Source organism: Melanostigma gelatinosum, assembly GCF_949748355.1.
Source record: "Melanostigma gelatinosum genome assembly, chromosome: 2".
Taxonomy (NCBI): Eukaryota; Metazoa; Chordata; class Actinopteri; order Perciformes; family Zoarcidae; genus Melanostigma; species Melanostigma gelatinosum.
Genome location: NC_136635.1, coordinates 9,756,922 through 9,770,949, shown reverse-complemented (window position 1 = coordinate 9,770,949; position 14,028 = coordinate 9,756,922). Strand labels below are relative to the sequence as shown.

The 14,028-nt window shown below is 43.8% G+C and overlaps 1 protein-coding gene across 1 annotated transcript; it reads left to right on the top strand.

Annotated features, from left to right (window-relative positions):
- Positions 1-902: 902 nt before the first annotated feature.
- kctd3 (potassium channel tetramerization domain containing 3) lies at positions 903-12,368 on the top strand. Its single transcript, XM_079283378.1, has 19 exons — positions 903-1,202; positions 1,470-1,523; positions 2,438-2,483; positions 2,746-2,819; positions 2,908-2,966; positions 3,647-3,727; positions 3,928-4,086; positions 4,563-4,653; positions 5,085-5,275; positions 5,522-5,637; positions 5,909-5,996; positions 6,254-6,370; positions 6,483-6,653; positions 6,816-6,971; positions 7,342-7,438; positions 7,642-7,835; positions 8,004-8,142; positions 8,337-8,459; positions 8,862-12,368. The coding sequence occupies exons 1-19, from the start codon at positions 1,132-1,134 to the stop codon at positions 9,436-9,438; spliced, it is 2,604 nt and encodes an 867-aa protein (XP_079139504.1). The 5' UTR covers positions 903-1,131; the 3' UTR covers positions 9,439-12,368.
- The last annotated feature ends 1,660 nt before the right edge of the window (positions 12,369-14,028 follow it).

Genomic DNA, 14,028 nt, shown 5'->3' with positions numbered 1-14,028 from the left:
ATCATAACCATGTCATATATAATATATTATATTATGAGAGCATTGGGTCTATTTTATTTGTCCCTTTTAAGCGTAGTTGGAATCTCAACATTTATTCATTTTCTAAAATCAAGCGCACTTGAATAAATAATTTGGATCTGACGGTGAGCAGCAAACAAGATAGTTCACATCCGTAATACTGGTTTGGAGGGAGCGCTTTACTAAACTCAGCCAATGGGGGGCGTTCCTGTAGAGCATGCCGGCAACGCCCCCTGCTCTGATTGGCTCGTGTGGGGTACAGGAACGCTCATGTTTTCTTCTTCTCTGCTTTTACAACAGAACTGGTTCCTACTTTCAGACATGAGTTCTGGCTGTTGAGAACACGGAGATGACCATGGTGGCAGTTTAAGCACACGTATTTGGATATTGTGAATTTAGTCATAGCCACCTCGCCGGGCAGCTATACTCAAGATTTGCCTCCAGTGTCTGAGGCAGCTCCGTCTTTTGAAATCATGATGTGTTACAAAAAAAGAGAATTAATTTGACACAGTTAAAACGTCTATCTTCCATTGTTATTACATTATTAACACAACTATATGCTATAATTGCTTGCTATGATAGTTTTGTTAAAAGTTAGCAATTTATTTAATTTGATTAACTGTAAACCTATACATGTTATACGGTCATATTACATACACATAACCTATTTAATAAAAAAACCTAAGTTAAGTGGTCCAACATCGCTTCGGCGAAACCGGAAGTTGTCAGAGGGGAACACTCGCCTCGCGTGTAGACCGTTTGTACAGCTGTTTCACGTTGCTAATATTCTGCGCAAGATGTTATCCACGATTTACATGCAAGACAGTGATGCAAACAAGCTCGCTGGGAAATAAAGGCATTCTTGTGTGCCTGCCTTTTCCAGAAGAAGGCCCCTGTGTCTCTTCGCCCACTATGCGGAGGCTCAACGAAACCAACGCCGTCCGTATATAACGGATATTATATGGAAGGTGGAACGAAGGGAGAGGTTGTTAGGCTGGGGAGAGTCGGGACATCGGCTCTGCTGCTGGGAAGAGGAGCGTTAGCAAGCTAGCTTGTGACAGTAACAGCAGTAACAGTGACTCCTCCGTACGACGACCCATTGGCTCGGTCATCATGGCTACGAATGGTAACAACGTAACGCCCGGGATGGGAGAGATCATCCAGTTAAACGTCGGTGGGACAAGGTGAGCTTCGTCAACAGGACAGCCCAAATGTTGATGGTCATCATTTGGGAAATTTGAGCTCTGGCTACGTAATGTTACGTGTGTGATGACATCTGCATGGCATGGCCGAGCAGCCATGGACTGTACTTTATCATTATTATACTAACTACTCCGTTTATTGATCTCTGTCTCGCTCTCCCCTACACACACACACACACACGCACGCACACACACGCACACACACCCTAGTGTTTGTAATAAATACGGTATTGTGTCTTTATACTTTAGGTTCAGCACCTCTAGGCAGACTCTGATGTGGATCCCAGACTCTTTCTTCTCAAGGTGGGTTTAATGTTGTCAGCATTTGGACTCTCTTAGAAAAACAGATGATACATTCAATTGATCTAGACTCCTTGTACAAGATTCGATATTTGAAGAATAAATTGTAAGTGTTGGCAAATTAAGTGCAGAGTGTGAGAGTAGATGCAACATTTGGCTCTGTATGGTAAAGATGGAACTGAATCGGTCTGCATAACATACGTATTTGATTTGATGTACTATACACATTTTAAAGCAGACTTGAACCTGACTAACATGGGACTCAAATGGAGTATTCGTACTATTGCTACAGCACGTAGGAGTTCCAGCAGAAACAGGTCAAAGAGGCAGTGAGCGTGCTATGCTGCTGTTGCAACCTGTTAAAAACAAAAATTTGTATTACATAATTAATGTAGAGAAGCAGTAGTCCACTATCTCGCCTCTGTCTTGCTTCATACATCTACCATTCTGGGGATTGGAAGACGGTGAGTTATTTAGGTGTGAGGGGAACCCACTGTTGGGCTGGACAAATACCACAGTCGGGAACAAACTCAAACACTGGACAGTGAGCTCACAGTTTGACAACAGCTGACCAAGTAGTGCTAAATGCCCGTCCGTCTGTCTGCCAGTGCACCTGTCTGCCTGTCTGTCAGTCTCTCTGCAGTGTGTAGTCAATATGAAGTCATTCTTCATACACACTTGCAGCACATGCTGATGCAGCACTAATCTGTAGTTCAGAGTCAACAGGTATCCCTCTGTGTGTTGACTTCAGGTAGTGGTAACACTGCTGTTAGGTGTAAATGGAGAGGTCTGTGGGTTAACTGGAGCCCTGTGTGTGTGTGTGTGTGTGTGTGTGTGTGTGTGTGTGTGTGTGTGTGTGTGTGTGTGTGTGTGTGTGTGTGTGTGTGTGTGTGTGTGTGTGTGTGTGTTTTTTCCAGTTTGCTGAGTGGAAGGATATCCACTCTTCGGGATGAAACTGGAGCTGTGAGTATAGCCTTTGTTGTTTCTTCATGCAAAACTAGGACAGCATCCGCACGGCACATCTGAAAACACTTCCAGCAGATAGGACCTGACATTTGTTCTGTTGTATACACGTATCAAATATGTCACGAAACCATTTCAGACCACATTAGAGAAATTCTGTGGCCCACAGTCAATGTTTCATCGTTGACGTTCTTCCAGTTTCCTATTGTTAGATAATGTTCTGTTAACATGATGATTGTAAACAATTCTTTTATACTTTCAGATATTTATTGACAGAGACCCCACAGCTTTTGCACCCATTTTGAATTTCCTCCGAACCAAAGAATTGGACCTGCGGTAAGGCGTCATGACACGATGTTTGTTTTTGGAAGACATTGTGTTGAGTCTGACTGAATACTTCTGCTGCTTGTTATTTTCTCTGTAGGGGTGTCAACATCAGCATCCTGCGGCATGAAGCAGAGTTCTATGGAATCACTCCTTTAGGTGTGTTGCTTTACACAGTCTTTGGAGGAAATGGAAGCAGGCAGCCTTGTTCTTAGCACAAATAGTGACACGTACAGTATAGACATTATGGAAACCTTATAATGTACCTGCTTTATATCAATCTTCTGGGTACAGTTTGCACAGCTAAGTACAAGTGACCTGTCGTTAAAGCGTTAAAAGGAAATGTTTACAACTTGACCAATGTCAAAACCTTATTCCTGTTTGTTCCACGTACTCTATGATATGGTTTTACTTCCTGTTTCAGGGTTTACTTCCCTTCATTGTCTGTACTTGAGTGGGAAAGTTACCTTTGAGAAAACTGATCACCTGCTTAAAATCCTAATATGCTCAGCAATACATACACAATGCAAAGTAATTACATACAGTTTAGTTTACAGTGGATTTCTTCAACTCCGAGACATAATCAGTCATGTCAGGAAGAAATAGAGTCTGAGGTTAAAATCCACACAACTTAAGGATTTATTGAACACCATTAATGACAAAACTAATATACTATGCATCACCATCGGTAAATATAGTCATCCATTACATTCTCCTTTTTTTCATGTTTTACAGTCATTACGTAAACACTTCATTTTGAAAAAATATCTACTCTGGTCATCATGGGCTCACTGAAGTTTGGTGTGTGTGTGTGTGTGTGTACCTGTGCATGTGTGCAGTGCGCCGCCTGCTGCTGTGTGAGGAACTGGACCGCTCATCGTGTGGTAGTGTTCTCTTCCACGGTTACCTGCCGCCCCCAGGTAAAGACGTGACACTGAGTGGTTCAGAATATGGACTGAACATACAGTAAACCAATCAACTGTCTGCAAAATACTTCAACTTATGTTCCAAAAACAGTTGCAGGAAGGAAACAACTTGTTTTAAAGTCACAGAATACAATAAAAACACAACATTTCTATTCCTGAATGACTGTTACATCGTCTGTAATGTTCCTTGACAGTCATCCCCGCCCGTAAATCCATCCCTGCCCCGGCAGCCTCTTGCCCCTCCTCTGATGAGCGGCCGGGTCCAAGTGGAGCGGAGGGCTTCACCCGTGTTGGTCCCCCTCCTCACCCTTCCCTCTCTGGCTCACCTGGAATAGACGACAACCACAAACTGGGTGAGAAAACCTGGAGCAGCCGTGAGTTTGTCTGTTTTCTATAACAGCAGGAGAGTACAGTTTATGTTTTGTTTCCGCTCGTCCACATGTGCGTCTTTTGTCTGTGAGTGCGCATTAATGCTGGAGCTAATGTGACCCGACACATCCTTTTAGTGCGCTGACTGAGGTAGCCTAGTTTGCCGTCGGCCTACTCTCTGCTGAGGATGACATCAGAGAATATAGTTATCTACAATAAACAGAGTGTGTGTGTGGACTGGACTGATGCAGAAGGATTAGGGATGGCTGTTTCATACTGTGCAATACTTTGAAGTAAACATCACTGATTCTTGCCTAATTCTAGACCTTTGAATCACTGCCAACATTACCATTATATTCAGATAATGACAAATAATGGAGTGAAAACAACAAGGGACTTTCAGTGTGATTCTCAGGCTATGAAAGTTGTGTGTTCATTCATATGTTTTGCGTGTGTGCAGGTCCTGTGGTTGACCCCAGGAAGGTGCTGATCATAGCGGGACACCACAACTGGATCGTAGCAGCTTACGCACACTTTGTCATCTGCTACAGGTAATTCTGCTACAACGTGGTTGGTTGAAACGTTTCTCATCCACTCTACAGTCCACAAGGGGGAGACAGTCAATTATTGATGATGGGAAGATGGAGTCGTTATCTGTTGTGTCTCACATTTCTCACACAATGCTTTTATACCTGTACCAACGCTGTCATCTTTGGCTCTGTACACGTTCAAGAGAACTGTTGATCTTTATCAAAACTAACGGACAAGTTGAGAATAAAATGTAATTTGGTTTGTATTGGTTGTTATGCAAGCTTGTGGTAATGAAAGCTGACTTTGTTTTCATCCTACGCATGTCTAACTTTTTAAAAACAGACCTATTGGTTCATAACTTTTCTTGTCATTTAAAGTATAAAAGGCTTTTCATTTGGGTAAGAATAAAAGCAGATGTTGATGTTTGTCTCTGTGTGTGATCTCGCTACAGGATAAAGGAATCTTCTGGATGGCAGCAGGTGTTTTCCTCCCCTTACCTGGACTGGACCATTGAACGCATCGCGCTTAATGCCAAGGTGGTGGGTGGCCCGCACGGAGACAAGGACAAGATGGTGGCCGCCTCCTCTGAGAGCAACATCATCCTCTGGAGCATCCAAGACGGAGGCAGTGGAAATGAGATCGGTAAACACACCAATAGTGTGTCCCAATTGAATGCATACTGCGTGCAACAGTCTGCACTTTTTAAGGGCAGCTGCAGAACTTACTAAAAGTAAAAAGTTTGCGATTTGGGACGCAGTTTCTGTATGCTTGCGTCTGCAGACCACCGTGCTAATTTGGGACCGCCTTTTGACTTCCTGCCATCTCTGTGACTCAGCCTTCACAACCCCACAATCTCACATTAACTCCTTCCTCTCCCCACCACCTCAGGTGTATTCAGTCTCGGCGTACCTGTGGATGATCTATTCTTTATTGGGAACCAGCTGGTGGCTACAAGCCATACAGGGAAGGTCGGAGTGTGGAATGCCGTCACACAGCACTGGCAGGTAGGTGTGTGTAGGTGTGTGTAGGTGTGTGTAGGTGTGTATGGGTGAGTAGTAGAGAGAGGTGAGTGTTTGTGATTCTACTCCATGTTTGTGTTTTCTTATTTCCCTGAGTGAGGGAACATCACAGTAAGATTATGCGGCCTCAATGAGTGTGTATTCATTCAAAGTCTGACCGTTCATTGAAGTAGGTGCAGTGTGTGTCTGCTTTCAGTTGAGGGATTGTGACTGCACTGATTGAGAGTTCACTTTGTTGTGTGTGTGTATGTTAAAGGTTCAAGATGTGGTTCCTATCACCAGCTGTGACACAGCCGGGTCCTTCCTACTACTGGGCTGCAACAATGGGTCCATCTACTACATAGGTACACGCACCTTCATGCAAACACAAACCTGTGTACACACGTGGGGGTTCCCATCTTCTGTCTGCCACTCAATGTATTGGATGTTTGGGAAGTTAATGAAGTGATTGTCGCTCATAAAATTCCATTTGAAAGGTACCTTCGAGATTAGTTTCAGTAATTCAGCGACAGTAATTTTTATCTAAATGATTCTGAGACAATGTGGAGATTAGATACTGGATCTAGATTTCACATTTAACATTTTGTCTTCTTCTTTTCAGACATGCAAAAGTTTCCACTGAGGATGAAGGACAATGATCTTCTAGTGACAGAGCTTTATCACGACCCTTCAAATGATGCGATCACTGCGCTGTCAGTCTACCTCACACCTAAAACCAGTCAGTGCACCAAAAAATAATCAGAAAAATGTTATTCCTGCATATGCTTGTCCGATTCTTTTCTTTTCATGTTGTTTCATATTGTCCCCCCCCCCTCTCTCTACTTTCTCAGGTGTGAGTGGGAACTGGATAGAGATAGCCTATGGGACGAGCAGCGGTGCAGTGAGAGTGATTGTGCAACACCCGGAGACAGTGGGATCGGGCCCACAGCTCTTTCAGACATTCACTGTGCACAGGAGCCCGGTGACGAAGATCATGCTGTCTGAGAAACACCTGGTATCAGGTGAGGAAGGTGTCACAGGCAGGAGGATCACGCCAGGACCACACTGCCTGCGTGAGCAGTGCGGGACTGCTGCCTCGCTAACCCTTTTCTGTCTAATATAAAAAGAAACGATGGGTGTATACTTGTGATTGATATCTTGTGTTGTTTTTCCGCGTGTGTCAGTGTGTGCCGACAACAACCACGTTCGGACGTGGACGGTGACCCGATTCAGAGGAATGATCTCCACCCAGCCAGGCTCCACCCCTCTGGCTTCCTTCAAAATACTGTCCCTGGAGGAGACGGAGAGCCATGGCAGCTACAGCTCTGGGAATGATATTGGTGAGAGTTAGGGAGAGAAGAGAAGAAGGCAATATTGATTAATGTGAGGGAAGGATAGATGCATTCATAAGGAGAAAGAGAGGCATTGTCTGATGACAGTAGCAATGGGTGGTTCTGATCTTTGCATTCACATTCAGTAGATAGCAGGTACTCTATGTGCAGGTGTGAATATGTGTGTTGCCAGCTGTGATAGCCTTAACACACACGACATACTGGCAACATGAATAAAACAGCTACCAGTCGATCCGCCTCAAAGAGACACAAAAGTGGACGCATCACTTACCAGAGACAAATCCAGCGCCAATGTTTTGAATCCGGATCTCAGATTGCAGGCTGGTGTGTAAAGACGCAGTGTGTTTTCTGCTCCCAGGGCCATTTGGAGAGAGAGACGATCAGCAGGTTTTCATACAGAAGGTGATCCCCATCACCAACAAACTGTTTATAAGGCTCTCATCTACTGGAAAGAGGTATCATATTCACCATCTGTCTTTCCCTTTCACCTTTGCTCTTCTGACTTTGAGCTAACTTTATCTTTTATTGTCATAAACTGGGAGGAGGAAGGATGTTTCATCTCACTAAGTTGCTTTCTTTCCCATTGTAATTGAACTTATTTGTAAGATGTTGGTACTTCGGTTTGACCCTGCTACATGCTCGTGTGTGTGTTTGTCAGGATCTGTGAAGTGCAGTCGGTGGATGTGACCACCATCTCTTGCTTCATGGTGAGGGAGTGCGAGGGTTCGAGCCGGATGGGCTCGCGACCTCGGCGCTATCTGTTCACTGGTCATGGCAACGGCAGCATCCAAATGTGGGACCTGACCACTGCGATGGACACCGCTAATAAAGGAGAGGAGAGGAAGAGAGAGGGTGAGGAGGAAGAGGGGAGGCTGAGAGAGACAGCGAGCAGTGGACGGCAGCATTGTGTGTCTAATATTCTGAATTTACTACATTGGACTGCTCCATCCAGGGTTAAATGTAATTGTTTACTTGAACGACTGTATGTGTGTGTTCTGAAGCTGCTCTTGTGTTTGACAGATGCAGGTGGGCCTACAGAGGAGGAGCTACTGCAGCTGTTGGACCAGTGCGATCTGAGCACCTCCCGCTGTGCTACACCAAACATTAGCCCTGCCCCCTCCATGCTGCACCACACACGCCTCAGAGATTCCTGCTCCAGGTTAGAGAGTACACACACACAATTATAACAAATGGAAACAATCAACTACACCCAACCCTTCATCTTCCTAACTCTCACTACAGATACAACCGCACGCACATTTATACACAATAAGGAGCTGCCTGTCTCAATAGCACATAAATAAATAACCTGCCTTGTACCAATATGCACTTTGTTTCTTTTCTTTCTGTCAGTCTTCAGTTACAGGCTCAGGAGCCCATTTCTGAGAGCCAGGCTAGTTACGGAGCGGTGCGGCCCTACAGAGAGAGCCCCCTGCTGGCCCGTGCTCGACGAACGGAGTCCTTCCACAGCAACAGGTGAAGTCATATTTTACATGGCAAATTCATTAAAGGGGCGCTTCACCCATATTACAAAAAAACAAAACAAAACCAGTAGTGCATTTTTTTATTTGCATCAGGAAGAATGTAAACAGCAGCAACAAAAAGACCGGTGAACTCTCGGGGCCTGCATTTAATTCAATCCCTGCCACATCTTCATGTGCCGATGTCAAAGTTGGAAGGGAAAAAAAACGCACAACAAACAAAAATCCATTCTCCTCTATTGTTTTTGGGTGGTGGCAGTAATCTCTGACGGATATCTCTGAAATACAGTGTCCTTGTGTGCCATTCTGTTGATGATCTGATATGCTATTTGCATGTACGCTGAGTTGTCCTGCATTTTGCTTATGTAACTGACTCCATCCATCTGTCTTTCAACAGAGACTTCCAGAACTTCAGCCTGAGTCGAGGTGTGCTGGACAGCACCGAACAGCACAGCACACAGGGCCCCAGCCACACCCTTGATGTCCGCCGTTCGCTGTGTGACTTTGGGCCCGAGGACAGCGAGAGGAGAGCCACGGCTATGGAGTTCTGGGCTTGCCGAACAGCCAGTTCAAGCTCTCACACAATAATCGGAGCCACGACGACTGCTGGTGCTTCCGGGTCGAGGACGGAAAGCGGTCAAGAGTCTCCACGACAAGCTCCCGACAGCCCGACTCCCGGGGGCGACGTTAGGCGGAAGGTACCCCCACAACCGGAGGAGGGAGAGGGATCGGGGGGAGAAGGAGCGAAGGTGGAGGGAGGTGTGAAGAAGAGGGGAGTACTAGAAGGAGGCTTTCTGGGGAGAAAGAGGGCTCCCCCAGTCCCCCACCTCTCCTCCCTCCCCTCTGGATCTGAAGGCGGTGGCAGCGACTCATCTTCCACTGCGTCCCCCTCCCCAACCAAACTGTCTTCGTCCACCTCACCACGACACAGGAAGCTGGCCCCTGAGACGTCCAATCAGGACAGCAGCCTGTGACGGTGCTCACCACCCTTTTCTTTCGAGGTTAGCGGAATCATCCTGTAGGACCATGAGGGAGAAGAGTTCTGGGTATCACAGAAGAGGAGGAATGTGGTCCATGATGTAGCTGGATGAAGGAGCTTCTTGTTTTGGGACTCCACATGAGGACGGGTCTCCTTTGGTTCCTATGCTGAAGAACTTTTATTTAAACCATGCACCTTTTTTTTCAGTGGAAGTCATTAGCGTCACACTTTTAACTACAGAAACTATCTGCCGCGACGGAGCAGTTACACCATCCCAACGCAAACAGCATCTCAACCAGGGAAAGATTTCATTTGTGATCTTTTAAATGATTTCAAAGTTTTATGACACTTGTAAAATCTGCTGGGCACAACTGGAGCTCCTACGACTCTGTTTCTGACGGTGTGACAGGTGACGGGTGACAGTACCTGTATGTTGGGCCGGGTGTGTTCGAGGGCGTATCGTTGCTGCTGTTTGGTTGAAGCACAAGCAAGTGTTAAGCCAGCGATGTAAAGCTCGCTTCATTAACTCATCGAGGTTCAGTACTAGTACACGAGGGTCAATCTATGTCGTGATCGCTTTATCTAACGAGACCCTGAAACAGATAATGGAGAAAATGCAAAATGGAGTTTACAAAAGGCACAGTTTATACTTTTATAAAATATTTAAACTGTTTTATTGACGTAGTCTGATGAGAAATAGTTTGTTCAGAACCTGACGTAAATCATTCAAGCTTACTCCTACATCTGCTTTTGAACAGAAAGCTAACTGCTGACATTCTGTCATTGTCAAAACCATATAAAAAAAAAAATACTCATCACAAAAGTATTCATTTTACAAAGATACAAAACCAAAAAAAAGATGCAAACTCCTATATTTGATATTTGTATCAATTACCTTTTTTTTTGTGAGTGACCAAACAATTAACCGACTGATCACTTCAGCATTTCAGATTTGTCAAAAGGGATTCGGCCCCTTTCAAAAAACTCACCATCATGTGAAGCATCTCCGACAACATGTGCAATCTGTATCCGAGCCGGAACCTTGGCAGCTACTTCAACCCTCACGTGTATCCACTTCGCTGCAGCCGGAGACTCAAACAATGGTTTCTATTGTTGAAGCAATGACACAAAAAGCCGCAGCCGGCTATTTGAAATGTACCGTTACAAGTTCCAGGCCCATTTGCGTTATTAACGTACACTGTAGCAGTAGCATAGTAGCCCCGCTGCTCCTCAGCAACACTGAAAGAAGAACTGTCGTGTGTGTGTGTGTGTGTGTGTTCGGACATTTGACTCGTCACAGGCCAACAGGAAACGCACAGGTGAAACACATGTCATCAGTGATGGCTTGTTTCCATCGAGTGTCCCAGTAAGCCATGACAGTGAGCACACAACCTGGACCCTGAGACCAGCCCCGCTAAATGGAATGCAGATGTTTTTGGTGTTATCAGTACGCCTGTGCTTTTACTGCTGTGGACGAGCCAAAATGTCTGCCATCCAATCCAACCACAGCATTTTGAGGAATTCACACAAAACATTTGTAAATGTGAGTTTGAAACACTGAACGCTCCGTGGTGTTGTATGAGAACCTTTTCCTCGATGTCTAAACCGAGAGAAATAATTCATAATTCAGCTAGAAGACGACAAACTAAATTCAGTCTGTTTTCACAGTGGTGCCTGTGCAAGATCACACTAATTATTATTATTTATATATTATTTTTTGCAGTATCACAATATAACTACACTCAACTCAATACAAGGACCTGGTAAACTACATCACTTTACTCCCGTTGAACCAGATCTTTATGCGTCTTTGTTTTGTTTTGGATGACTGTTGCAGTGCCTTATTTAACTTGTTTGACGGTTATTAGTTTGTGTGTCTTTTCATTGAAAAGGATTTTGACCAAAGGCTTGTGAAGACTGTGGTGCCACATAACGGACCGGTCCACTCTGGCTTTGGGTAAAACTGAGTCCCGATAGATTCACACCGGGACAAATCAGATTGTACGAGTGGTCACTTGAATCCATTGGCATTACAGTTCATATTAGACTGTTCCATTGTAAATTGTACATAATCTTGACATAGATGAAGAAAGTCCATCTTGGTTATGATAGTTGTGAAGGTCTAAAAGGACAGCTGAGGGTTAAATGGCAGCGACCTCAATTATTCACTTTGTGAGCTAAACCTGCTTCTTTACTGCTTAACCCATCACATCCCCCGTGAGAAAACACGACATCAAGCCAGCCCTTGATCTACGGTACTCATGTAATCATTGTGGGGACAACTGTACAAATTTGTGACTGTAAAAAAAAAAAAAAAGAGGCAAATATATGAATGTAAATTATAATTTGCCAAATCCAGCAGCTCTATTCCCTTCTTTCAAGCTGTTTTTAGCACATTGCTTCTCATTTCAGCATTGCCGGATGAACTGGCCGTGTGGTCCCTGCCTGTACAAAGATGTACATTTTTATACACTTATTAACTGTCTGAAAAGTAGACATACATATTCAAAACAAAATCCTAACGTGGATGCATTGATGTGTGTTGATGTGTGTCGATTCTTACACTGTTGTCATTACATATTGTTGATAATCATAAAATGCCTATATTGATATTACCGTGCTTATGGACCTAACTGCATTTGCACTTGCACTATTAAGACTAATACTGAAGTAAATGACTCATGTTTATTTTATATAGAAATATAAAGTTTAAAGTCTATTTCAGCACATAACTGTCTGTCTGTCTTCTGAAGATCTGTCTGTCCCTCTCTGGCTACGTTTACATGATATTACAGCCAGATTCTAGCGCGCTAAAAAGAATACGTCTGTTTGAACTGTACATCATTGTTTAACAATATGTATGTGAGCAAAGCTGCATTATGTTTCATTTACAGTGCTGACCCCATTATCAGATGTAACATTGAACCCTTCAGAGCCTCAATGTTTGCAATTTAAACTACAACTGTGTTCACTAAAACCTCTCAAAACTGGAAACGTTTCCTTTATTTTCAGATTATTACAAAGCTGGAAAGTATATTTTATGTTTTAACACATTGTACAGAACAACAGGAAATTGTTCCAGGAACATTAACTTCACTCAGATTTGTCTTCAACAACATTAAGAGTAACTGAAAACATTCAAAAAGTATTTTGGATCTGAGATGTTTTAATCTAAGTGTGTGGGATGAATAAAAAAAAACAACGCTCCATGTTAATGCTTTTATAGTTAAAGCAGTTAAACTCAGACTCGGTATAAAACAGACCTAAACAAAAAGGCTGCAAGTCACAGCTTTCAGTTTTCAGCCCATGGTTTGTATGGATAACCTGCCACGGTGCACAATCTTTGTTTTGTTTGAGCGTCACAGAGGTGTGTGTGTGTGTGTGAGTGTGTGTGCGAGAGTCTCCCCAGCGCTTTCATTTCACTAACCTTCCCGTTCAGACAGTCTCCTCTCTGAGACGCCGTCTGTCGTCATCGTGATTTATGAGTTTAATAAAACCCTGTGTGTGTGTTAGTAGCTCAGGGCCATACTGTCCCTTACAATCACTCCACAAGCTCTCTTTTCACAAGCTCTCCCTCCCGCCACGGCTGACAATAGCTGTGAATGTTTTGGAAGTGGCCTTGTCAGACTGGTGTCCTTGAGCGAGGGCACGCTTGTTACTGCCAGTTTGTTAATTTCAAACTTGCCTTGATGTTCCCTTAAGGGACGCAGGAGCAAAACTAAATTACTGCTGCATAGTTTTGATGGAGATACCGGCCCGCTGTGTGTTTGTGCTGGCGGGCACGGCTGTGTGTGGTAACTAAATATCTGTGCAGCTGACGGCACAGCTGTGTTTTACTAACTCGGCAGAAAATAATAGCTCGTCATCGTCAGCCAGATCACCAGCACCAGTCTGAGGCACAGCGGTCTGTTCAGCTTAAGATCTCAGTTGTGTGTTCCTCACACACACACACACACACACACACACACACACACACACACACACACACACACACACACACACACACACACACACACACACACACACACACACACACACACACACACACACACACACACACACACACACACACACACACACACACACAAAAAAATCTAAAATATTTCACTTTCAGAATTGTATTCCTACGACTTTAAATAGATATTTAAACGGAGGCACCATATTAACCTCATCATGGAACAAATATTCATGTTTCACGAGTGGACTTTCTGTCATCATGCATCGATATTATCAAGTTCATGGATTGAACATGGAATTGGTACTTTTGTGTGTCTTTCATTTTAAACTGTTGCTTTTCAATACTGACATCTCTGCTAACAATGGAGTAAAACAACATTAAACTGCTAGAAGCTGTCTTTGGTTTTAATTCTCTCTTTTTTGACATGAAGGATGCACTCATTTTTTGTGATGTAAAAAAAAGTGGGAAAAAACTGTTGCATAAAACAATATTGTAGGATATACATGATGAAAATATCCTGTCATGAAACTTTACATTGACGTTTTACAATATAGTCCATAAATACTAGATAGATGTTTAAAGAGCGATACTTCGATATCTTTAGAGGAAACAAGAAATGGACAAAAA

Excerpts from the sequence above, each read along its gene's own strand:
- kctd3 (XM_079283378.1), top strand. The coding sequence starts at position 1,132 with ATGGCTACGAATGGTAACAACGTAACGCCCGGGATGGGAGAGATCATC. Across the intron at positions 1,203-1,469 it reads TTAAACGTCGGTGGGACAAG|GTTCAGCACCTCTAGGCAGA; the intron begins GTGAGCTTCGTC and ends TTTATACTTTAG. Across the intron at positions 8,143-8,336 it reads CTCAGAGATTCCTGCTCCAG|TCTTCAGTTACAGGCTCAGG; the intron begins GTTAGAGAGTAC and ends TCTTTCTGTCAG.